We start from the raw sequence: 27,127 nt of genomic DNA on the forward strand, positions 1-27,127 counted from the left end.
GTTTCTGCAGTCCACCCCCCTACATATGGTTTATTGAATGTCCCAGCCACTGGTCGCATTGACTTACACTGTGTGACCCGCCTTAAGTCACAGTGAGAAAGGCGGACTAAAAACGACGTAAATAAATAAAATTAAAAATCACTTCGACAGCATTCCTAACAATTGCTCCAGCCCTGCGTGCCTTTTTGAATAATATATAATTGTGGCATATTATCATTTGCTGCGATACAATTAAACAACCACTTCGTGCTTTATGGGGGTAACACTTCTACCAGGCAATTTCTGCATTAAGTTCACCTTTCTCCATCGGTCATTCACTCATTTAATTAGCCACTTGGGGATTTTGTTATTAAGGCTCAGTCAAGGCTTCGTCTGTGCTTTCGATGCATGCTAATGAACTCTGCCAAGCTGGTGGGAGTTGAAGATCACGACATACCTTGCTGAAGCCATGCCTCCCTGGATTCGAGTTTGATCTGACTTATGACCTGTGACTGGCGAGGGGTTTTGACTGCCCCGTGATGGTCGAGCACGAAGAAAGGACACTTGGGGTTCATGATTGCCACCTTATTATCTCTCATTGGTAACCACCCACCCCTCCTCTCCCATCTGATGAAAATCTGCAGCCGTGACAAGCACGTCTCTTCCATTTCCCAGGCCGGCCTTATGTGCTTCCCACTTGCTCTACTTTCTCAACCTGAAACAACCCCATGGAACTAATGTGTGCCCCACAGATGCCCGTATCTTGATCTTGCTCCCCTCATGCTGCAGCCCTGATATGAATTGGACTTCCATGCACTTTCCAGTTTAAAGTGGAGGGGGGACAGAGGGAGAGGCATTCATGGAGTATCATTTATCAGTCAGTTTCAGTTTATTCAAGCTGAACAGCCCATGGGCCATGCACTATAAATAAAATTTAAGAATTAAAAATAACAGTAAAACAAAAGTTTGCCACATCCACAACGCATCTTTTGCAAAGGCTACTCAGAAATCTTGAACGTAACGAGTCAGGAATGGCTTCAGTAACCGTTTTTTAAGAAATCTTTTTCTGGCGATTGCATGCTTTGGGCAGTAGGAAAAACGTATGAGACAATGAGTCAACAACAGCCAAAGGGCCGTCGCAGAAGCGTTGGTCTGAAGGTGTCTTGAGGAAACAGCCTTCATCTGGGCCATTGGCAACGCGTTAAAATGGGCAATCAAGTATAACTGCCTCAGTTTTGGAACTGCCAGCATATTAAGATAGGCAGGTCAAATTGGGTAGAATACTTAATTCCTGCATGGAATGGGGAGCATTTTCACGCCACATCCTTTTGAAGGGAGGATTCATGGAGTATCATGTCTGGTTTGGCCCTTTTTTGAGAGCAGGATTTCAACGGGCTTCTCCACAGAAAATTTAACAGCGTACTGGTTTCAGACCACCAGCATTAAAAAGGGGAGAACCTGACCCTTGCTTACCTCCAAAGTACGATCCGTCAGCCAGTTTTGTCTCCTTGTTGCCTTTGGTGAGCACGCTGACCACGCCATGCTGTATGAAGTACATCTTCTTCCCGATGGTGCCTTCCCGGATGATATAGTCTGCAGGCTGGAAAACCTCAAAACGCAGTTTGGTCAGCATGGAAGTCACAAAATTCGGATCTGCGTTGGCAAACAGAGGCATGGAGGCCACAAGCTTCCGGCAGTTGAAGTTTATGATCTCCTAGGTGTGAAACAAAACAATGTTCAATGAGATGTTGCTGCTGAACGTATTCAAGTGTCCTGCCAGCTGAGAGCTTGTGAAAGGACATGTAGCACCCAGTTTCCCATGGCCCAAGAAAATCACATGCCTGGCCACAGCAGGCAAAGCTTCCCCCTGTTATTGCCCTTCCCAGCAACTGGTATACAGAGGTGTCCTACCTTTCAACACAGAGGCTCCATTGAGCCATTAGAGCTAAAACCATTGATGGCTTTATCCTCTATGGAATTGCTATAGTAGCAACTCTTTGCTACATCCTGTGACCATGAGTTCCACAAGTTAATTACAGAGGAGTTAGCCATGTTAGTCTGTAGTAGCAAAACGGAAAAGAGTCCAGTAGCACCTTTAAGACTAACCGACTTTACTGTAGCATAAGCTTTTGAGAACCACAGTTCCCGACGAAGAGAACTGTGCATCTGATGAAGAGAGCTGTGGTTCTCGAAAGCTACAGTAAAGTTGGTTAGTCTTAAAGGTGCTACTGGACTCTTTTCTACAAGTTAATTACATATTCCTTATTAATAACAGCAGTGATGGCGGTTTAATTTACTCTGGGTAGTTTTAATTCATTTTTAATCTGACCCCCATGGGGCTCTTGAAGAGGGAGGAAAAAACCCTAAATGGCCTAAAGCATTCAGAACTACAAAGCAGCTGTAAATAAATAACTCTCTAGAATCACAAAGGTTTTCCTGAACAGGAGGGGCTTCACAAATGGCAGAAGGAATCAGTCTGGCGAGAATGTCAGGTGAGGAGCCACAGAAGAAAAGTCCCTGTACATTTGGCAGTGGAGCTACACAGAGAAAGAGAACCTCTCCACTTTCCCTAACAGGGCTTTTTGGGGAGAAGGGGTGGGGAGACGACATTTCAATTCCCAGGGCCCGTTGGTGATACTCTGAACGCTGACTTCTATTCTAGGGCTCAAAGCCTTTCTTCACTGAACTGGAAGGCTGACCACTGGAATTTAATGCTTTAACAAATTAAGAACACAGGGCAAGCTAGGAAGGGGTAGAGGTTAGTGAATTGGGCTAAGATTTGGGGCACCTGAGCCCCTCTCCACTCTGACACTCTTGGTGGGCCAGTCACACACATGGAACCTACCCCACCTCAGAGGTCTCTTATGAGGATAAAATGGGGAGCAGAATTGTGTATACCACCCTGATTTCCCTGGATGAAGGCTGGTAGAAAAATTCTCCAGCTAAATAGATACAGTGGGAGCTGGCTTATTCTGGACGGAATGCACCCAAGCCCTCCACTGCAGGTGCACTCCGACTTGGTTACGATGGTTCCACATGCTCTAAATCGGCCCTGGGAAACCCGCCGCTGGCTGGTTCCTCCCAAGGATCCTGCTTGCCCCCTTTCCTAGACCACTCACCTCCCTCAGGGGCTCACTCAGTTCTCCCAGGATACTCTCCTCATCAAACATCTTGCCCTGATAGCGGTGTTCATAGTAGTCGTGGATCCGCTGGCGCATATCGGCTGGGAGCTTGTGGAAGGACATGTACTGCTCCACTTGCTTGTACTGTAAAGGAAGAAAGCAACAGAGGAAGATGGTTGAATTGGAGAGTCATTGAGGGATCTCCCTCTCGAAGTCATGGCAGATTCACCCAGGCCCCCTCCCCTCTCCTAGGTACAGCCTCGCAGCAAGAAAGCCATGTTCTGAAAATGGTTCGCTGGATTTGTCACCCGAATGTAGCCATGTCACACTATAGATTACGTTTTTTTGCTGATTTTTTATTAATGCCATTTCAGTTGAGAGAACAACCGCCAGTTTTAAAATTGGGTACTTGCAAAGTGTAACCTTCGTATCTGTTCATAAAGGAAGGCTTGGATTTTTCTGGTTTTGTTTCCCCCAGTTTGAGACCTGTGCAGTACTTGAGAGAGGCACTCAATATTGAATCCCTGGGTGAGTTTTGACCTCGGACTACCTCATCACAAATGTGTGACGGCCGGTTACAATTATGCAGCAGTGTGGAACGGCACTTTGCGCATGCCCAAAGGCACAACTGCCAAACCGATCCCTGCATGGCTAATTAGGAACACGTCCCCAAAAAGCGTAAGTAGAATATTTGCAGCTTACTACAAACGCCCATGTCCCGGGATTGAATCATAGCTTGGAAAACAAGGTCTCTGAGGCATGAGCTCAGATAAAGCATAGAGATTTTCAGACTTCTGAGTGTCTTCAGGCCTATTTGTCTTTTCAAGGTGATCCTCAGATAGCCAATTAAGGGCTAAACCGCACCTTACATGGAGTTCTGTATCACTAAACCACCCCATGTTTATTTTTTAAAATGAAAAGCAGCCATTGGGGGCCCCTTAACCCTTTCCTTTTTGGTCCCTGTGTCTTTTGTTCTCCACGAAGAAAAGAAACCAGGGGGGTGATTTTAAGAAGAGTAACAGTACATTAGGAAAGGATTAAGTGCCTCACCTCTACCCACCTTTCTTCTGTTCCTAATTACAGCATCTTGTGGATGCTTTTCAGGTTTTAAAAAAAGCCAAGAGAAAGTTACCTGAAAATCCACATATTGTGCTGTTTGGACTGCAAAAGAAAAGAGGCAAATGCTTGGTGCCAAGAACAAGCTTAATAGGATATATTTAATGTAATACATCTGCCTCTCAAGGGGGATAATTGGCCACATCTCTCATTCCTACTTTCCTATCTCCATGCACTGCAATTGGATGCTAGGAACCTTACTTTGTGCCAATTATAATCCATCAATAGTAACTAGTTAGTGGAGCTGACTGTGTGTGTGTGTGTGTATTTTCTTTAGGCTGCTTTCCCTCTTCCCGAGAGCCAGTTCGGTGTAGTGGTTAAGAGCGGCAGGGCTGTAATCTGGAGAACCAGGTTTGATTCCCAACTCCTCCGCTTAAAGCCAGCTGGGTGATCTTGGGTCAGTCACAGCTCTTTCAGAGCTCTCTCAGCCCCCCCCCCCCCCCGGCCACCTCACAGATTGTTGTGGGGATAATAATGACATACTTTGTAAACTGCTTTGAATGGGTGTTGTTGTCCTGAAGGGCAGTATATAAATTGAAGGTTGTTGTTGTTAGGTAGGTAAAGGTAGTCCCCTGTGCAAGCACCGAGTCATTACTGACCCATGGGGGGGACATCGCATCACGATGTTTTCTTGGCAGACTTTTTACAGGGTGGTTTGCCATTGCCTTCCCCAGTCATCTACATTTTATCCCCAGGAAACTGGGTACTCATTTAATGACCTCGGAAGGATGGAAGGCTGAGTGAACCTTGAGCCGGCTACCTGAACCCGGCTTCCGCCGGGATCGAACTCAGGTCGTGAGCAGAGCTTGGACTGCAGTACTGCAGCTTACCACTCTGCGCCACGGGGCTCTAGTGTGGTTGTTATTATTATTATTAAATTTCACTTTATGTGCTGATTTGTAATGACGCAGCCGAAAACACTGGCTTGAAGAGTGAAGGCAACTGCATGCAATGTGGCGCAGATTGGAGAGACACTGGAAGGGGCTCTACGCAAGGAGTTTTTGATGAGCTTCCAAACAGAGGTGGTGGTTCCAAAATGGAACATTTCAAAGAAAAATCTCTGGCAGCGATCTTAAGGACACGTTCCTAGGAGGAAGCCCCATTTAACAACACAGGACTTACTTGTGAAATAGACCTTCTTAAGAGTCCTCCTTCAGTGTCTTTATTCTACACTCACACAGATAACAGGAATACCCAATGGAAATATACAAATGTGTATTGTTGTTGGTCTTTTTTAATTTTTGTGGTTGATCAGGAAGACTTTTCTCATCTGCCTATTTGGTGAATATTCCAGTTTTTGTTTATTTATTGCCTGCCATTTCTATATTATTTATACGCAACCGGTGCCAGGTTAACAGGTACCTTTCTAGCAAATTTTGTTAATACAAGAGCAAGATGGGTAGCCATGTTGGTCTGTCTGAATCAGCAGGAAAGAGCAAGGGGTGGCTCACAAAAGCTTATACCGTACCACAAATTTTGTTAGTCTTATAGGAGCTACTTGACCCTTGCTCTTTGTTAATACAGTTAAGGAAAAGGACAGCCACCACTTTGGGCCAAGTGTGAAGAAACCATAAAAGAAAACTGAACTGCAGAATGAAACCAAAGTCAACACAAAATTCAGCATCATCCCTAACACCATAACAACAACAACCATGTTCAATTTATATACCACCCTTCAAGACAACTTAACACCCACTCAGAGCGATTTACAAAGTATGTTATTATCATGCCCACAACAAAACACCCTGTGAGGTGGGTGCGGCTGAGAGAGCTTTGAGAAACTGTGACTGACCCAAGATCACCCAGCTGGCTTCAAGCGGAGGAGTGGGGAATCAAACCCAGTTCTCCTGATTAGAGTCCTGCACTCTTAACCACTACACCAGACTAGCTCACCAACTCACAAACTTGCCGAATTCACTCAGGAATGAAGTCTTCTGGCGAAAGACAGGGAGATGCACCCTCTGGTTTCAGTTGGACGGCCACCCCAATCCATTTTGGGACCCACCGCAGCTATTCAAAAGGATGTATCATCCAACACCCACCAAATGCCCTAAGATACCTGCTGCCATCATGTGCCAACCCTTGATCAGTCATTTATGGGCAGGATCTACCAACCTTTGCTGCTGAGTGAAATTGGAATGGAGGGGGGGGGCAGGAACTGCCCCTTTACACCAGAGAAAGATTTGGGTCCAATAGCACTTTAAAGACCAGCTAGATTTCCAGGGTATGAGCTTTCGAGAATCAGAGCTCTCTTCATCTCTGACTCTTGAAAGTTTATCCCCTGGAAATCGAGCAGTTCTTTAAGGTGCTACTGAACCCAAATCTTGCTCTTTTACTACAGACCAGTACAGCTACCCACCTGAAACTAGTATTTACACCAGAGTGTGTCAGGAAACCAAAGGCAGAGCTCTGACCAGAGAACTTAAGAGCAGCTCTGGCACATCAGAACGATGATCCATCTTGGACATCATCCTACCTCATGCTGTGGTTGATAAGCACGCCGGAAAACAAATAAGCTTGAGAGCTCATTTATGGAATGCCCCATATCACATCTGGTTTGGCCAATGACTGACTTTGCATGTAATTATATTTGTATTCTTGTAGTTTTTTTGTTTTTTAATGAACGGTTTTGGATTGTGAAGGCCTATGGCCAGATACAATAAACTCAATTCAATTCATACTTTTGATTAAATGTGTCTAGGATGCACTATTTAGAAACCTATATACACAACCTCTGCATGGCAGTGTGCGTATGCTGTGAGCCTGTACAGTGAAGCCCAAGACACCAGATGTCAAAGACATAAGGAAAATTAAATACATGGTATAAAAACCCCGTGTGTGTGCGCCTCTTCTCATTTTTATCCCACCCTTCTTCCTCCAATAAGCTCAGGGTGGAATACATGGTGTTCCTCCCTCCATTTTATACAATAATGCTGTGAGATAGACTTAGGGTTGCCAGTCTCCAGGTGGTGGTTGGAGATCTCCCGGGATTACTACTAATCTCCAGATGACAGAGATCGGTTCCCCGGGAGAAAATGGCTGCTTTGGAGGGTGGACTCTAGGGCATTCTACCCCACTGAGTTACCTTGCCTCCCCAACCTTCCCATACTCGACTCCCAAATCTCCAGGAATTTTCCAACCTGTATGTCCAGGAAGCAACTGGCCCAAGGACCCACATCTTAGTGCGGCACTCCTACCACTATGCAACACTGCCTCTCTAGGTGCACAAGAGGCATGTTTGCACACCCTTGCCCTTCAAGCATAAACACACACAGCAGCCCTGCTGCATTTAAAGCCTCTCCCTCATTGCACACAAGTGTCTCTCATCAGACTGTCTGCTTTGCATGCTAACAGCTTCAGGGGGCCAGAGGTTGGAAAGGACGACTTAATGCATTCAAGGGAGCTGAGCATATGCTGGGGAAGGTGGCGGGGAGGGGGGGGGATTCCTGGCATTTCAAGGCTTTCGAGTTTCTAAATGCCAGCAGCAGCTGGGAGAGTTACAAATATTCATGACCGCTGCCACAGAGGACTGAATGGCAAACAGTTCAGCGTCTTCCTGGTCGGATCCAGGGGGGAAATGGATTACGCAGCTAATAATGAATCACTGGGCTGCGGCATTAAGCAAACCCCCATTACTCTGTGCTGGTTGTGCTTTCGGCAGCAAGGGGGAGACAGAGTCCCTATTGGCAGCCTGGGGAGCCGGAGATAGAGCTCTACATGCACAGTGATTCAATGACAAAAATGGGGACTCTTCTCTCCCTGCGCCTTGCTCTCCACATACTATGCATACCAAGGTCCTTCTTACTCCTGCATAGGGTTGCCAGCTCCAAGTTGGGAAATTCCTGGAGATCTGGGGGGTAAGACCTGGAGAAAGAGGGGTTTGGGGAGGGAAAGGACCTTGGCATGGCATAATTCCATAGATCCCACCCCCCAAGTAGCCATTTTCTCCAGGTGAACTGATCTCTGAGGCCTGGAGACCAGTTGTAATTCCAGGAGATCTCCAGCCACTACCTGGAGGCTGGCAACCCTACTCCTACAGAGTCCCGACCGGGGGTGGGGGTGGGCAAAAGGACTGGGTTACATAAGACAATCCTTGCTGCATCCCCCCCAAAGTTCCATCTAGTCCAGCATTCTGTTTCCTACGGTGGCTAGCCAGGTGGAGAGTGAGGCACAGCGAGCAAAGCCTCCTCCTGTAATTGCCCTCCGCAAGAAATCTGGTATTCCGAGATATGCCACATCTGCAAATGGAAGCTCTGTTTGGCTTTCACAGCTAGCAGTCATTAATGGATCTGTCCTCAGTGAATGTGTCTGTATAAAGCCATTTAACCGAGAGTCATGAGATGTGTGGGTTGGGGAGGCCCAGCTGGGAAGCCCGTTGGTACAGTACAGAGCGCTGATCTTTGGAAATTTACTTCTTTCAGACGTAAATAGCGGCACCTTAAAGACTCACACATCTTTATTCCAGCACAAGTTCTTGAGGACTAGCACCCACTTTGTCAGCTGCAAAGAGAGGGGTACCTCCTCAAGCATAGTCCACTACAAGAAGGAGAGAATTTTTTAAAAGTTGTTCTTTACGGCGCCATAACACTCATGTGCCTACTCTTTCTCTTTCATGCAACCTGGAATGGAATCAAGTGAGGGTGGGAGGGGTATTACATGTTTGTATTGAGCGCTGAGAGATGAATCTCGGAGCATACAAAGCTTTGTTTGCAAAGGCTGATTTAGGCACACTGCCCTGGGCTCTTTAATTCTTGGTGATTTGCAGCGGTAATGGGGAGTGTTTCGTCTGTTGTAGAAGAATCTGGTGACTCCAGGTGATGGGAAAGCAGCCTCATCCGCCATCCCAAGTCTTTGGGACAGCCATTTTGCACACACACACACCCCATGGCGTCCCATTCAGTCCTCACAGAGTAATTAGCAGGTACAGGTGTGCAACCAGGTATCAACTTCAGCCATCTCTGCTCTAAACTTTCCTCTGTGTCTTGCTTAGCACTTCCAGTCCGCACAACTAACTTTGCTTAATTTTCTTACGGGATTTACAGGCTGCCTTTCCTTTACCAGGCTCCCAGGGCAGCAAGCGACTATAAAACACTAAGCAAAACAGAATCAAATCAGAAACTGTAGTAGCTCATCAACCCTGCCAATGCTAAAAAATCGAAAACACAGAACTCAGACTTGTAGACCAAGGTGGGAAGGGCAAGGGGAAGCGAACCAAACCAAGAATCCCCTGTTCTGCAAGACAGAAGAGAGCTGCAGCAATCTATCAAGCACCTGAGTCAATAAAAATGATTTAATGCGGCAACCAAAAGGAAGAAGATTGGGCACCAGGCAGACAGCTGTTAGGAAGGCATTCTGCAAGACATACACCAAACACAAAGACACAGGAAGGGAAGGGTACAGATTTGGGAGCTGCCTTTACACCCTTTGGTTCATCTAGGTCAATACTGCCTACTCTGACTGTCAGTGTCTGACCAAGGACTCACACAAAGATAAGTTTTTTCCCAAAAGAAGGTTCAAACAAGACTGTACATTATATTTCATAGAGGCTGCCAAAAAGAGCGGCAGCCAGGAGAAGGTTGGTTCCACAGACGAGAGCAAAGACTTTTCTCTGCTGCCTCAGAGGGCAAGATAAGATCGAACGAGCTTCAGTGACAGGAGAGTTTAACACAAGCTGAACAGGAGAAGACATGTTGTAGCGGTAAGAACAGTTCAACAGTGAAACCAAGGGGGTGAGAATGGGCTCTTGCAAGTAATAAGAGGGGGTAAGGGTTGGAAAGCTGTTGGAAGTCGATAGAGAGGGGGGAGGGAAAGGGTGGGGGATAGGGTTAATTAGATATTGAGGGAATGTATGTATTGAATTTGAAAAGTATACTCACCAATAAAAATTTTCTAAAAAAAAAAAAAGAATGGGCTCTTGCTCACTAGAGGTTTTCCAACAGAGGCTAGACAGCCATAAGAATGCTCTAGCCTTGAGCAAGGGGCTGGTCTCGATCAGGGGCCCCCAACCTTCCTGAGGGCACCATTGGAGTTCTGACACATGGTGGGCACAAAATGGCTGCCACAAAATGGCTGCTGCAGGAGGTGGAGCCAGTCACAACATGGCTGCCACAGCTTACCTTCAGTCACACTGTGAAGATTCTTGTGCTGTGGTGGCAGCTGCTGCCAAAACAAATTTTTTAAACATTGCACAGCCAATCGAATCTCCAATGGCCAGTCAGAAGACTTGCTGAGCAAAAAGCCCCAGCTGGCCTCACCTGTTTTCTAAAAACACTTGGTGGGTGCCAGGAAAGGTATTGACGGACACGATGGTGTCACGTTGGCAACTTCTGGTCTTAGATGGCCTTTAAGTCTCCTTCCAACTCTATGGCCATTTTCACACGGCTTACCGGCCTCTGGAACATTGAGCAAAACTCCCGGCAGACTGCATCTTCTCACGCGAAATTGCACCAGGAGGACACTGTTATCCAGGAGTTTTGCATGAAATCACACGAGAAGACGCTGTCTGCCGGGAGTTTTGCACAATGTTCCGGAGGCCGGTAAGCCGTGTGAAAACGGCCTATGACTTTGTGACTTGAAAACAATTTCTAGCCTGAATTTTAGGCAGCAGAGAACTAAAAAACAGCTTCTGCAGCTGTGCCTGCTTTGAAACCATCTGTACTGCTAGTTTGTGCGTGGCTGTTCTTTCTGGTGCCTTGCTCTTGAAAAACGCAAGCGGCCTCCTGCAGGCACTCCAATGAGCACTGGCAGAGCAGACGAGAGAGCGCTTCCCACTCCAAAGCTATGATGGTCTCTGTAGTCTGAGGAGCCTTTGCAAAATATTTACTCCGCAGCCCTAGGTGACAATAGGTGTTTGAAGAGTTGTCTGTGAACGAAAGGGCCTGGCTGTGGGAGTGGCAGAAGAGAAGATGATATTCGAGGCAGCATAAGAATAGAAGTGTTCTAGGGAAAGAGGAAGGTGGAGGATTTCATCAACAGACGTAGTAACCCTGTTACGATTTCCCCACTGCAGCCTCGTTCAATTAACTGAGCGTCAAAGTCCAAATGCACACCGAGCTAGCCTTGATTAATTTGATCCATTTCCCCATGATGAATGGGGAAAAAAACAACCCTCCTTGTTAGGCACTGGAGGGCAAATGGGACGCATGGTGAAGCACTCACAATGACGGCTTAACCAAGCGCCTTAATAAAGGTCATCTCAGCACACATGTTGGTACGTAACAGCAGGCACAGGGCCAGATCAGCAGAGGGACGCCACCGGTTTGCTGCCGCCGTGCCTTCCGCTATCTGCAGAGCTTTCTCGAGGCTGCCACTGGATTCTCCCAGGGTATATCACAGAGGCCGTTTCCACACTACTCACCTTCCTCTGGAACGCTGCGGAACGTCGTGAAAAAAACCGCGGAAGATAGCGTCTTCTCACACGAGTTTTGCATGATGTTGTACAAAACTCATGTGAGAAGATGCTATCTTCTGTGGGTTTTTTGCGATGTTCTGCAGCGTTCTGGATGAAGGTGAGTAGAGTGGAAATGGCCAGAATCCTGTCACCACAGGGTAGGCTACCCTTCCGTGCTGGCTTCCCAGTATCTCCAAAGCGCTGAACAGGCACTGCAAAGAACAGCCGTCGGTATCCCAGGTGGATGCAAGAAGCTGTTCAAACCTCACATGATTTTTTGGGGTGTGTGGGATGATGGGCTTGGGAGGCAACTCCTCAAAAAGGGTTTGGCCTTGGGTTTACCAGACATACCTTCTTTGCTCCACCAATACTCAGTAAAAGCAGGTACTTCTAGCGGTTCTCATCAACACCGCTCACGAGGAAGTGCTCAGAAAAGACTCTGCATGCTGGACCCACTCCCTCCTGAACAGCGGGAAATGGTTTTGGAGTGCCAGAACCAAACCAATCAACACCAGAGCCAAACTTACACCAGAGGAAGGACGAAGAAAGACCTGCCATAGGAAAAGCCCAGCGTCTGCCCTCTGCAGGTTCCTTCTCCTTTGCCAAATAAATGAATCTGCCTCAACTTCTCTGTCACCATCATGACACTTCACAAGACATCACTGTCCCCATTTCTATTGTTGGAGAGGCTCAGAAGGCCACCAGCCCTCAATTGCAGGGAGCAGGAGGGGTGGAGAAAGCCACACGTGCTCTTTACATCACCGTTCTCACCAAAGAAATACTGACCGGACATACTATTACAGACCTGGAAGTCACTGTTCTACCCTACCCCCCACCCCCGCCCCACAGACACCTTCAAAGGGAATATACAATGTGAAAGAGCTGAATTAGAACTCATTGAGAAATTAAATGCTGCATGTCATCCTGGCTTAAACAGAGACGTGGATTTCCTTACTCACTATAATCTCTAGTCACTCTACAGGATCCACTTTTTACAAGTTTTAATTGGCTATTCTCAGGGCTTTTTTTCAGGGGGAACGCGGGGGAATGGAACCTCTTGAAAACGGTCACATGGCTGGTGGCCCCGCCCCCTGATCTCCAGACAGAGGGGAGTTTAGATTGCCCTCCACCCCGCTCAGCAGCGCGGGGCAAACCACTGAGTTCCACCACCTCTTTTCCCAGAAAAAAAGCCCTGGCTATTCTTAATATGTTTCTTCAGACTATAACCCTGTACCCAGTATCGAATAATTTATCTTAAACTTTAGACTCCTCCAATCTACTCCTCCTGGAGTAGTTATTTGCCCTATTAATCCTACTTCTGTACTCTGACCTGGATAGCCCAGATGAGCCTCATCTCGTCAACCTCAGAGGCTAAGCAGGGTCAGCCTCAGTTAGTAATTGGACGGGAGACCTCTAACGAAACCAGGGTTGCAATGGCAAATCACCTCTGTTAGTCTCTTGCTGTGAAAACCCCTCAAGGGGTCGCCATAAATCAGCTATGACTTGAACACAGCACTGTCACACATCCTACTTCAGTACTCTGCTACTCCGGCTAATGATGTTGATATATGATGACAGAAGTCACACACATCCCTTCTACCTCAACTCCCCTATTTTGCCCTTACACTTGAAAGACACAATTCACACCAAACCTCTCTACCTCGACTCCTCCCTCCTCCTTGTAAACTTCCCCATAAGTAGAACCCTAAGGATGCTCTTCTCTTCACATATCTAAAGAAGTCAGCTTTGACTCAGGAAAGCTCATACGGAAATAAATGGGCTTTGGACTGACTTCAACTGAAGCAGCAGCCCAACCTCGCTCTCCAAGCATCCTTCGAGATCCATCTTCCGAATGACTATTTGTTGGCTTGCTATGATTTCGTATTGAATTGCTGGGACTGTTTTTGTGCAGCGGTAATGAGCCGCATCGAGCGGGCCACTGCAGGTTCCGAAAACATTAATAAGCGATCCTTACAACAAGCTTATGAGACAGGCAGCTCAGTATTACGTTCCCCACATAGGGGAGGTTTTCCAAAGGCATTCTCATGGCAAAGGCCACATTCAGTTGGGGTTCCCCGATTCATCGCTCTGTCTCTGGATAGGTCTGCTGTGCTGCAAACCCGTCGAAACTGGCAGGGTTTTGCTTAAAATATACTTGAATGGGCACACAGTCCCTGGGGGAGTCTAAACTGAATTGCGAGCTTGCAAATCACCAAATGTTCTCGTTCCAAACAGGGCTATTCAAGCTTTCAAAAGGCTGGAAGGAAATATTCCATTGTTTTTCAAGCCCCTCTTTTCTGTCCTGTCATTTCCAGCAAAATTGAAGACATTCTTTTCCCTTTTTTTATTTTGTGGCTATATTTCTGGAGACCACCCTCGGGAAATACGCTTCTCTATAATACATCCATGCATATGAAAAACGTTCCTTTGCTAAGCCAGAAAGAACGACCCTATGGATTCAGATCGACACAGAGCCTCTCTTGATATGTAAAGTTTCCCTTGCATCTCGGGCAATTCTCCCTTTCCAGCTTCCCCTGATATCTGGCTCCCAGAGTTCAATCCCTTGGTTCCCCTTTTCATTTTATTTATTTGATTTTTTCTTTTCATTCCACAGTGGCTTAGATCAAAATAATAAAAATATAGGATTTATTTTACATCCCCCTCCTGCCGGGCACAAGCCACCAGACCCCTGCTCACCCCCATTCTGAGCACATTTTCACCAATTTTTTTCCACCAGTTTGGTGTAGTGGTTAAGAGCAGCAGGACCCTAATCTGGAGAGCCAGGTTTGATTCCCCACTACTCCGCTTGAAGCCAGCTGGGTGACCTTGGGCTAGTCACAGCTCTCTGGAGCTCTCTCAGCCCCACCCACCTCACAGGGTGATTGTTGTGGGGATAATAATGACATATTTTGTAAACCGTTCTGAGTGGGCATTAAGTTGTCCTGAAGGGTGGTATATAAATTGAATGTTGTTGATGTTCTTATAAGCAAAAATAAGGAAGGAAAAACATCCTTTTCTTTTAAAAAATGTTTTTAATTGTGTGTTGCCTATTTCTGTCAGACTGGGGAGACTGAGGGCTGAAATCCCCACATGCACTTTGGCTAGTCAGTCTTTCTCTCAACTTGACCTACCTCACAGACTGTTGTGAGGGTGAAATGCAGGTGTGGAGAACCCTAGGATAGGAAGAAGGGCAGGATAAAAATGTGATAAATAGACAGCAGTGCGTGTTAAACACAGCTATATTTTTGCTGTGTGAGAAAACCTATGGCTTGGATCCAAACTAAACTGGCCATCGATTCCGTCTTCCACTCATATCATTCCTCACAGTTCTCATTTTGCAGAGATCAGTTGAAGAGAGGCAGAAAAGTTCTCGATCCAACCCCATTTCTCTTTGGGTCTTTAGATCGAAGCTTTCTTTTGATTACCTCTGTAGCAAAAGCCTTGTTCACATGCTACAAGTGAATAGCACGTACAACTCACATGTATGCCCATACATCTGTTTGGGAGAAAGAGCCAAAGTGTGTTTCACTTTACAAATGAAACCTGGATGAATGTGAAATTTTGATTCCACGTTCAGCTGTAAATATGTTGCATGGACCATGAGAATTACTCGATGCCTGTATAAAGAACAGTCACGTGTACACTGTACACACATTGTATGTGCACTCATTTTAATGTGGGATTACAATGTTGGTCATTGGTAGAGTTGCCTTCGTTATTGCTGAGCAAAGGACCACAGATGAACAAGCTCTAGGCACCATCAGTTCAGAGGAGTTTGCCATGTTAGTCTGTAGTTGCAAAATAGTAAAGAATCCAGTAGCGCCTTTAAGACTAACCAACTTTATTGTAGCATAAGCTTTCAAGAACCACAGCTCTCTTCGTTAGATGCAGCTACTGGACTCTTTACTATTCTAGGTATTCTAGGTACCATTGGCAGTCTGAAAAGAGATTGACTAGAGATGGCATACCTCCATGTATTGATGGCACCTTGAGCCTATGTGTGTATAAGCTTCACCTACATAAGCTCTACTGTAGCATAGTGGTTAAGTGGTTGGGCTGTGAATCAGCCCTCTGCTGACTTGAATACCACTACCGCCATGAGCTCAGTAGGTAACCTTGTGTACGCCACTCCTCTCAGCCCAGCTGGATTGTGGGGATAATAACAATACTGACTTTGTTCACCACTCTGAGTGGGGGACTAATCTGTCTAGAAGAGCAGTATAAACGTGCAGTTATTATATTATTATAAGACTTCCCAGTGCAATCTGTAACCCGTATGGAGAAGAGAGCCAGTGTCCTGTGCCCCTCTCAGAGATCGATTGTACCTTGGCTTAGGTCATCTAAACAGAGCTAACCACAAAGGGGGAGACGCCGCAGTTCAAACAGAACTAAAGGTTCGTGCTCTGCCACTCGAGCTAGTAAATCATCGCTTCCTCGCAACAAAAATCGAACTGTATGGGTCATTTGGAAGCAACGTTACGGAATGGACACTACGTTCTCCAAAACAGAAGCACACAGACAAACCATGCACACGTACAACCTGTCCCCCGCATTCCACACATCAAAAGCCACAACACGCACACACACCAAGACACAATGAAATAAACACTGTGATTTATATAAACGAGGCACTAGCATGCTAGAATAACGTGTTTGGATTTTATGAAACCTCGACTATTTTCATCTGAAAGATTTCTTTGTAACTCCCCCGGCGCTGCTCACCTCAAATGCAAAACATTAGAAGGATTTTAACAACTGCCAGGACGAAAATACAGAAGTATTTGAGGGTGTCTCCTCGTCCCTTCTTTGCTTTTGCATTTTAATATTTGGTGTGCTTGCAGCCAAGTTCCGAACTCTTTTCTGCAAACACAACACTTAGAAACTTTTCGAGAAACAAAAAGCAACTTTGCATTTTCGTGATTCCCACACGCTGCACAATTTGATGGGCTGCAAAAATCCCTGAGTGCGCTGGGGGGCGGGGCTCAGAGAAAATGTTTTCTAATCAGTCTTCCATTGTCAGGCAGAACAATGTTGCCTTAAAATAGGTTACCGCGGGTGCCCACTAGACTCTTCACATTGCCCCCCCCTTAAAAACTGTCTCTGAGAACAGTCACCTGTAGCACATTTTGGAGAGGCAGGTGGGGAGGTAAAGCCTCTAGATAAATAAAGGGGAGGGGAGTCTGTTTTCTCATCATTCTACTATAGTAGTGCACAGGGGTCATTTCGTAGAAAAAGAGCTGGAGGAACTCATTAGTATAACTCATTAGCATAACTCATTAGCATATGCCATACCCCTTGCCATCACCAGAAGTGTGTCATTGGTATAACTGATTTGCATATGCCACAACCCCTGACATTACCTATCCTGGCTGTTTTGGACCAAATCCTGGCCATTCAGGGCCGAAATTGGGCCCAAAATGGCAAAGGGGGCTGAAAATGGCCGAAAAGGGGTCCAAAATGGTCAGGATCGGGCCGCTGCTGAGCGGGAGAGTGATCCACCACCCGTCAGAGGCCTGGTCCGGGCCATTTCGGCCCCAATCCAGGACGAAACGAGCTCCAAATGGCCGAGTCAGGTGGGCGGGGCCACCTGACATGTGACCTCTTTGGGGAACTGTCGGAACTGCGTTCCTGCGCGTTCCCCCTCGAAATGAGCCCTGGTGGTGCAGTGCTTATTTCATCAACAGATCACTCAATTCAAAATCTTTCGATTGGCTAAAAAGGGGGCACTGGGTAATTATTCAGCACACTCTATTTAGATATATACATTTATGTTTCAGTACATATGAAACTGCCATGCACTGAGTTGTGACAACTGGCCCACCTGCCTTGTCTGGGCATGTCAGGGACTGCACCTGGGATTTTCTACATGCAAAACATGTGCTGTGCCAGTGAGTCAGAGCGCCTTTCCTCAATGCAAACCTCAGGTACCATCTTGCAAGAAGTATGCCTCTCATTCTTTCTCTTCTTAGAATGCCTCTTCTAAGAGTCTCTCTATATGAGACATCTGACACATGAAGAACATGTGTTGTGAGATGCAATGTTATCCAGGAAGCGTAGTTTTAAAAGACAGAGCCAGTGGCAGGACAAAGGCTTTGCTGTACACTGGAGCTGTGTGAAGGGGCTGTGAAATGCCAGAAGGGAAACTTCAGCCCATCATAACCTCTCCAGGTCCAAGCCCGGCTCTGGAAGGCAGCTCCAGCCCATTTCCGTTCCTGGCTGCCCTCTGGTTGCCATCCCACACAGTTTTAGACTGGAGAGGTGAAATTGACAGAGCCTTGGGGGAGGCAAAGATGAAATTAACAAATCCTCTGAGGAGCGATCTCTGCTGGCTCTGTCTTTTTAAACTACGCTTCCCGGCTAACATTGCAGCTCCCTACACTTGACGAACACGCGCCAAGGCGTCTTGTGTAGAGGCATCAGAGAGAAAAACAAACTCATGCTTTTTTTTAACCTCCTTATATGCAAATATAATGAATGTAATAAATTGACTGAGGTTTCTTTAAGGAGGCTTTATCGGTACTGTGATTAAGTGGGCAGTCAACATATTATAAGTAATAACTCTTCAACGCCCAGGTGGGTTTTCCTGTTTTCTTTTGGGGTGGGTGCCCATGATCGCTTTTTCGTTTGCAAGCTTCCAGAAACCCCCTCCTCTCTCTGTAAAACAGAACTCTTACCTTTTCCTGGTACTGCCGGCGCGAGGAATCCAAAGATTGGATGAGGGCTGTGGCGTGACCGATGAACATGGCATAGCAGGTGGCACCAACAATCATGCTCAGCATGGTGAGCCACACGTCAGACATACCCACTGGGGCTTGCTGCCCATAGCCGATGCACAGCATGTGACTCATGGCCTTGAAGAGAGCATAGGAATATTGCTTCCCCCAGGAGTCATTCTAAAGAGACAGACAGACAGACAGGGTTACCACGACATGAGGCAGAGAAGACTCCTCCTGGTGATGGTGGATCTGAACAGACTTTACCACAGGGCCTTTTTTCTGGGAAAAGAGGTGGTGGAACTCAGGACCGCACAATGACGTTGCTTTGGGTCAGCTGGAACAGGGGGGGGAGTTTTTTAAAGTTTAAATCACCCTCGGTGAAAATGGTCACATGGCCGGTGGCTCCACCCCCTGATCTCCAAACAGAGGGGAGTTGCGGTGCGGAGGGCAATCTCAACTCCCCACTGTCTGGAGATCAGGGGGTGGGGCCACTGGCCATGTGACCATTTTCAAGAGGTGCCGGAACTCCGCTCCACCGCGTTCCAGCTGAAAATAAGCCCTCCTTTACCACCAAAGAAGCGTATGGGTTCTTGGGAGGAGCGGGTTGCAAGGTTGTATGCCCTGTGCTCTCTCCCACACAGACCTTTCGTAAGGGGCAGTTTCTGGTAAGATGCTCACCAACCTTCTGGGAGGCAGCCCAAATAGGAGGCCATAGCTCCAGAACCAGTGTTTGGATCAGCAACAGCACATGTCATCTTGTAGGGGACAGTCTCTGGACTGCCAGGCTGTGTGATTTGGGGTGATCCAAACATTTTTTTTCAGGTGCAGCTACCCCCTCCCCTTTCTACTTATTGATTTGTTCTGGGGCCACCCTGCTTTGAAGCTGTTAACTCAGGAACTGGGCTTTGTAGGATGACCCAGAAGAGGTCCACTGAGAGGGCTGAATCTGCTGGATATAGCAATGTATGAGATGTGCTGCCACAGACTTTATTTTGGGGTGCAGAGCCTTTCAATTTCCCCCAATATTTTTCCTTGGCTTTGCAAATAAGGAACTAGGAACTGCGAATAAGGAACCGGGAACCAAATTCAGCTTCATCTGCTTTCTGATGATGTGGTTATTGCAAGCGCGTTCCAGGAAATTCTTTGGATCTGCCTTTGCATTTGTGGCATAGAATAGCACCTGTGCAGACAAACCAGGCTTCTACATATAGTATGGGCAGACAACCAATCCATCTTCACAGACAAATAGGTATGTGCACACACATACACACACAATCCAGCAACATGTAGTCAATAATCCTTCTAAAACACAAACTCCTTTCCTGTTCCCAAACATGCAGATCTGGCGTTCCAAGATTTCTTCCCCACTCCTTTATTTGATAATGTTTTCATCAAAATGACGCCGTGAACAAAAGAACACACGCTCTCGTTCAGTAAAGAGAAGCCCCTAAAAATCCGGGAATTGTCATTCTGCTTAAATTTGCTCAGAATATCTCCCAGCCCCCTCCCAAAGCTCCAGACTGTTCTCACAATGACAACCACACAGGTTAGTACCATCCGCCTGCCTACCTGCTCCTTCCCCTAGATTAATTCCTTTATTGTTTGTGAATCTCATAAAGAGACTGATAAAGAGGCATCCTCACACCTCTTGTACTATGCCCCACACCTCCTTAATTTTGGTTTAAAAAATGAAATCCGGCCCTCAAGACAGTGTCGACTTATGCTGACCCCTGGTGAGGTTTTCAAGGCAAGAGACTAACAGAGGTGCTTTGCCATGGCCTGCCTCTGCCACCTTGGTGTTTGTTGGAGGTCTCCCATCCAATTACTAACCAAGACTTGACCCTGCTAAGCTTCTGAGATCTGACGAGATCAGGCTCTCCTGGGCTATCCAGGTTAGTTAGGACAATTTCTAAAATTAATGCTGGAATTAAGAGCACATGTCATTTGACGTGCTTTCTGTCTTTTCAGTTCACTTGCACTCCTTATGTGCTTATTCACTCTGCTAAAAAAAAAACCTTAGGAGTAAGCAGTCTTGATGTGGTTGGATGAATAATTACATGAGCATTCTTTCCCGATGGTGTTTTACTGATGTGCACATGTGCTCTCGAGCATTTGAAAAGCATTGCCCCCCAAAGGATCTTGACATAATGGCATATACATTTGCAGAGAGGGTGCCGTTTTTTGCTGCACACCAGTAAACACATGAATCAGTAAGAATCTTTGTAAAATAAAAGGTATAATCACATAAAAATGGCTTCTTTGTTTTGGTTTGATTTATTTGAGGAAGAAGGATGAAGGGGGGGAGAGCTGAAAGGTGTATCAAACTACACACATTGAACATTCTATACAAATTTTCAGATTTATTTTTTTAATGGAGAGAATTTCTAACGAACTGACTCCATTTCAGAAGCGAGGTACTTTGGAACTCCAAAGTCAAACACTCAAAAATCCAAGTTGGAAGCCCGATGAACGATTCAGAAATAACTTCTAGGCAAAGCCACTGTATGAAACAATCCGAGCATCTGCTACAAGTGGCAACAGTGGAAAGTTACTGAGACATCCCCCCCCAGCAAATGGCCGCGCGATCAAGTCACTGTACAACATCCGTCAGGTCAAACCAGATTTGCTTCCTTGGAGATGACGAGTACTTTTCAGGACAGATAAAGCTTACATATTGAGTTACCCCTTGAACAGTCTGTTCCGATGGACAAGGCTGTTCCATTTCATTGAATGGACAACCCAGCCAAAGGTGCACGCACGCATACACGCTTCGGGGCTTCATAAAGAGACAGCTCACACCGGGCGCCGACCTGTCTAGGCTAACTCTGCTAACAAAGCAAGCCAAGACTCCATTCTTCCTTGCCACCGAAGAATTTGGTTTCTGAATATGGGGCCCTTAGCAGTTTTCATCCAAGTGCCCTAATAAAGAGGGAAAAAGAAGACTGAGCCTGGATCTATCTATAGATGAGGCTGGTCCATAGCATGTGGGGGAAGCGAGGCTCAGATGTTTCTGGACTTGAAGCCAGGTTATCTAACCTGGAAGCCACCAGTCCCTACCCACAAACAGGTAGGTGTGTGGTTTAATGGCTTGAGTCCTGGGAGGCCCAGGTTCAAATCCCCATTCATCCTGCGAGATGTCCCAGCCACTCCCTCCTTATCTCAGCTTCACCTACTGCGCAGGGTTGTTGGGAGAATAAAACCGGAAAATGAAGACGGGCAAGCTAGAAATTTAATACCAGATGTTAGATAAAGGCAGTCCCCTGTGCAAGCACCGAGTCATTACTGACCCATGGGGGGACGTTGCATCATGACGTTTTCTTGGCAGACTTTTTGTTCGGGGGTGGTTTGCCATTGCCTCCCCCAGTCATCTACACTTTACCCCTAGGAAACTGGGTACTCATTTTACAGACCTTGGAAGGATGGGTCAACCTTGAGCCAGGATCGAACTCAGGTCGTGACGTGAGCAGAGCTTGGGCTGCAGTACTGCTGCTTTACCACCCTGAGCCACAGGGCCAGCCTCACAGAGAAAAGAGTATGTGAGAGAAATGCACACACGTTTGAGAAGTGCTCTCACCAGAAGAGCTTTTCTGGGTCAGCTCAAATGTCCTATCCACCCAGTCCAGTATCTTATTCACCACAATGCCCAATAAGGAAGTCCATAAGCAGGACATAAAGGTAACAGCAATCTCTATGCATATACATTCTACCAACTGGTGCGCTGGGATACACTGCCCCTGTACATGAAGGCTCCATTGAGCAGACATATCTGATTGCAGACCTTTCCTCCACGAATCTTTCTGATCCTCCTTTAAAGGCATTTAGCAGAATCTAAGGAAAGTCCAACTGGCCCGTATAGTCTGGCATCCCAATTCCATCGGGGGTTAGCCAGATACTTCCAGAAAGCCCATTTCCCTCCTCCTGTTGTTCTGTCCCTCCAGCAACTGATATTCAACAGTATACTGCTCCTGAAACTGGAGGTTCCGCTAAGCTGTGATGGCCAACTGCTGTTGGTAGGCTTATCCTCTGTGAATTTATCTAGCCCCCTTTTAAGGCCACCACTGCACTCTGCAGTAGCAGATCCCACAAGTAATTATGCGTTGCGTGAAGAAGATCCTTTGGCCTGTCTTGAGTTGGCAGCTGATCAATCGCATCGGGTCACCCCAGCGTACGGCTGGGCCCTTAATTCAGCGGCCACATCTTTACATTGTCTCAGTTGCCCCAGGCTTTCCTTGGTCCATCTGTGTCTCTTCGCTGCCCGCTGTGAAGGCAATAAAGCATTTCCCCCCTTGCTCGCCGTTCCCTCGTCCATGCTGGAAATGCGGCGAGCGGATGGCACCTCAAAAATAGATCCCTGTTTTTAATGAACAGATTGTTCCCGCTTCCTTATGACACCTTGGTACTGCTGCTTTTACGTAGGCGAGGTGGCGGGTGTGCGCTGGCTCGGAGCCAATGCAAAGCATTCCCAGGGGAATCTGCCCTTCAAACTGGAGACAACAGCAGAATCGGCGTTGCAGCCGGCAGCCAGCTCGGGCACAACTGCTCGCCTGTCTGGCTTCTTCTGGGCACAATTCAAGGTATTGCTTTAAAGGCCTTTGTGGCAGGTGGGGAAGGGGGGAGGAAGGACTGCCTCCACCCCCTTCTCCACCTGCTTGACCAAAACACGATGCCCCCCAGCCTGCAAACTCTGGAACTCCCTTCCACTAGAGGTGAGAACACCACCTCCCTACAGGCCTTCCAGGTTTAGTTAAAGACATTTTTATCTTGCCCTTCCCCCAAGAAGCTCAGGGCAAACATGATTCTCCTTTTCCCGTTTCATCATTATAAGATAGGTTAGGCTTCGAGAGAATGACTGGCCCCGTAGTTCATTTTTAAACCCTGCCTTTTCTTCAGGAAGCTCTCCCATCACTACTTTATCCTCATAACAACCCTGTGAGGAAGGCGATGCTTTTCTCCAAAGGTGATTCCAGACCGTATCCTTATAAACTTGCGTATGGAACTCTGCAGGAAGAAATTCACCTGCAATGTGAGGGGGGAGGGAGCACGTCAAAGCAAGAACTAAGTGGATGACTGAAGAATGGAAATCGTCCTGTCTGCAGTGTTTCAGCTGCAAACCTGGACATGTTGGGTGAAACAAAGCAGAAGTCCAGTGGCCTCTTAAAGACTAACAACACTTATTCCAGTATGAGTTTTTGTGAGACAGAGCTCGCTTCCTCAGATACAATGGGAAGACAAGAAACTCTCTCACCTCATTTTTGCAGAAAATTACAGAAGGGGAGAGAGACATCAGTTCTGATGCTGGATCTTGCTGGATCACGCAGAGGTAGTTGTGAATCTCCTGCATTGTGCAAGGAGTTGGACTAGATGACCCTGGAGACACCTTCCAACTCTATGATTCTATGCAAACCTCCAGATCTCTGGATACATCAAGCCCCCACCCCCCTTCATGCACCTCACTCCTAATGAAAGGGGGTATTTTAAACAGTGGCAAGACAGATAACCTCAATGGTGAAGGAGAAAGTCAGATTGATTTCAGGGCTGCAATATAGCTACAAAGATTACCAGTGCATCCCAAATCCACGCCAAGACCGCTAGCAGGCAACGAAGGGTGAACAGCAAGCAGTTATTAAGAAATAACTGCAAAGGTTCAGCTGCTTTTCTACATAGAGCTGAGCGCGCTCAATTTCTACTGAACCAACCAGCTGCGATGTGACATTTTGGCTCAAGAGGCAGCATTCGTCTGTTCAGGTCAAACGCTATCAGGAACGACAAGGGATTCTCCCTCCCTTTTTTTTTTTTGTTGACAGGCAATTTAGGGAGTTCCAGGGAGATTCCACCAAGGCAGATGGCGTTTCCGAAAGAACAGCTGAGATTCCCTCCAGTCTTCATCCCTGCAGAGTTCTCCAGTCTCTCTCTGGAGCCTGGTTACATGGCAAGCTCATAAAAAGAATCAGACACCACCATCGCACATGTCCACACACACACACATGTGCAAGGAGCTGCCACGGCTTATTTGTGAAGAAGAGAAAATAAGGAACTAGACAACCCCCTAAACAGAAGGGAACCATCTCGGCGCCCTGTCCCTCTGCTCGTCCGCTCTGGTCAGGTGCTCCCATGCATTCACCTCTCCCCGAACCTTTACAGATTTTTCCTCCAAAAGCAGCACTTGTTTCTAACCTTCCCACTCACCTTCAAGGAACGTAAAGCCCACTCAATGCTTTGAAACGAAGCAGAGACTTGGAACACCCCTCTCTGGAGACGGCACATCCCTAAAGCTCCTCCTTGCTAGTGTTAACCGGTTGGAATGACCAGATGCAATTCTCCGACATTGTTCATGCAGGTCCAGGTGAGGAATGCTGGGCCAAGAGGGATTTCATTTACTCCCAGCAGCTCATTCGCTAACCAGACTGTCTCAGCTCCAAACAAGGCTGCCTTCAGACCAAGCCCTGGGGCTACATTATCAGTAGCTTGTAGCAACGGCCCCACAGGCATCTTTTTCTTTGCTTCCTTTTGACTCTTTCTTGCGTGTCTATGATCCACACTGGATATGAATTTGCTTTGCGGTTTGCAAAAATAGTTCAGAGGGCTCATAAAAATTGAGTGTGAAAGCGCCACGTTCTCATTTTTACTGGGGATTTTGTGTGCCTGACAGCAGAGGCATCGTTTAATGCCTGCGTAGTTTGTCCTAGGGTGGTTGGAGGATGCTGGAAAGACCACCAAGATGAGGCACGGGCAGAGACACTCAGCTTCCCAGCTGCCCACCACTGAATGGAACTGCTGCAGACTATTTTGATGAACGGGAGAGAGAAATGAGTAATGTTCCAGAAACCCCATAATAACCTTACATCAGAACTACAGAACGTATGAAAATTAAAGCTCTCGGATCCACCCAAGCACATGCCATTGGCAGCAAAGAGTCACCGTGAAACAGAAGAGAAACCAACTTGGACATCTCAGCAGGGAAATCAGTGTGCCCTACTGTCCAGTGTGGTGAGACCTAGTCCTAGCAGTGTTGAGCTCTAGCAACTCCAGCTGGCTTGAGAACTGCCATACCCTTGCTGGCCATCTGCAACAGTGGAACTGCAGAGGAGGGTTGCCAACCTCCAGGTGCGGCCTGGAGTTCTCCTGGAATTAAAACTGATCTCCAGATGGGGATTAAAAAAATAGCAGCTTCAGAGAATGAACTCTATGGCATTAGATTCAGAGGAGTGAGCCGTGTTAGTCTGTAGTTGCAAAATGGTAAAGAGTCCAGTAGCGCCTTTAAGACTTACCAACTTTATTGTAGCATAAGCTTTCGAGAACCACAGCTCTCTTCATCAGATGCATGCATCCCTATCGTCCCCTAACTCTGCCCCCAATCTCCACGAATTTCCCAACCCAGAGTTGGCAACCCTACTGCAGAGCAACAGAAATGAGACCAGCAACTCCTGTGGCCTGAAAATGGGCCCAGGAAGAACAGCTCTTGGGTCTTGATGCTAGAATCCCTAGTATGAGATCTCTGGCCTTACACTTCTACGTCAGGAAAAAAAAGGTATTTTCTAGCAGATTACAGAAATTAAGTTATTTATCAAAGTCTGCCTTGCTGTTCTGTCAAATAGAGTCATACCGGGGAAGGGTATGCCCAGGCTCTTTGTGGTCTGTGAATGGAATATTCTTTTCCTTTCAGCCTTTCCTATCCCCACATTTTCATACTGCATAAATCAATTTCACCCAGAAGAACACTGGAGTCCTGCACAAATATGCCGACCAATAGAAATGTCCTATTATATATCAGGCCATTGTCATGGCATAACAGTTAGAGTGTCCAACTAGAACTTCATGACAGTTTGAGCGATCCCTCAGTGGAAGAGGCCCTTGAACTATCAAATTTACTGAGTGTGCCACCTATTATAGCCACCCCTCTCCTCGGGAGGAGGTGGGCTCTCCTTCTTTGGAGGTTTTTAAGCAGAGGCTAGATGGCCCTCTGACAGCAATGCTGATTCTGTGAACCTAGGCAGATCACGAGAGGGAAGGCAGAAAGGGTTACATCAGTGTTTAGTTCTTGTGGCCCTTCTTACATGACCAGGGTAAGGCTGATCGCCACCTTGGGGTCAGGTAGTAATTTTCCACAGGCCAGTTTGGCTAGGGATCCTGGAGGTGTTTTGCCATCTTCTGGGCAGGGAGCAGGGGGCACTGAAGGTGTGTGGGTGGGGGGAGAGGTAGTTGTGAGTCTCCTGTATTGTGCAGGGGGTTGGATTAGATGACCCCAGAGGTACATTCCAACCCTATGATTCTATGATTTTAGAATCAGGGAGAGCCAGGTTCGACTTCCCACTCTGCCACGGAAGCTCACAGGGTGACCTTGGGCCAGTCACGCACTTGCAGTCTAAACTACTTCACAGGGTAGTTGCGAGACTAAAATGGAGGAGCGGAAAATGTTGTAAGCCACTCTGGGTCCCCAAAGTGGAGTATAAATGCAGTAACATAAACAAATATATAAATACATAAATACAATTATGGAGCAATCTGACACATTCCCTGTGTTGGGACTGCAAAGGCTGGATTATCTCTTGTAGGAGTGTTTGAAATTGGATGCATTGAGAAAGCAGAAAGGGTGGCAAGATCACCAAAGTACACTGTGATCCTAGGGGGTCTTTATGTGGTACATGTATAGTTGTATTTCTCGCTGGAGCTTGGGGCAAGCAGATATTTGGTTTCAAAGCAACCACCAGTCTAGTTATGGGCTCTTGACAATGGAGCTTGATCAAGTATCTTCAAGACCATTCTTTGGAAAGATAGAAGGTGCAAGTGCAAGATCGCATTCCCTC

At 46.9% G+C, this 27,127-nt stretch overlaps 1 protein-coding gene across 1 annotated transcript in view; it reads right to left on the reverse strand.

The window, feature by feature from the left end:
• Positions 1 to 27,127, reverse strand: part of HCN4 (hyperpolarization activated cyclic nucleotide gated potassium channel 4) — a 115,734-nt gene that overhangs the window by 9,549 nt on the left and 79,058 nt on the right. Inside the window, exons 4-6 of the mRNA XM_055002801.1 lie at positions 18,282 to 18,500; positions 3,099 to 3,245; positions 1,453 to 1,693 (exon numbers count right to left, since the gene is read on the reverse strand). Coding sequence (XP_054858776.1) covers positions 1,453 to 1,693; positions 3,099 to 3,245; positions 18,282 to 18,500 — 607 coding nt within the window. The remainder of the gene's footprint in view (positions 1 to 1,452; positions 1,694 to 3,098; positions 3,246 to 18,281; positions 18,501 to 27,127) is intronic.

Source organism: Eublepharis macularius, chromosome 18 (genome assembly GCF_028583425.1).
Source record: "Eublepharis macularius isolate TG4126 chromosome 18, MPM_Emac_v1.0, whole genome shotgun sequence".
NCBI classification, from domain to species: Eukaryota; Metazoa; Chordata; class Lepidosauria; order Squamata; family Eublepharidae; genus Eublepharis; species Eublepharis macularius.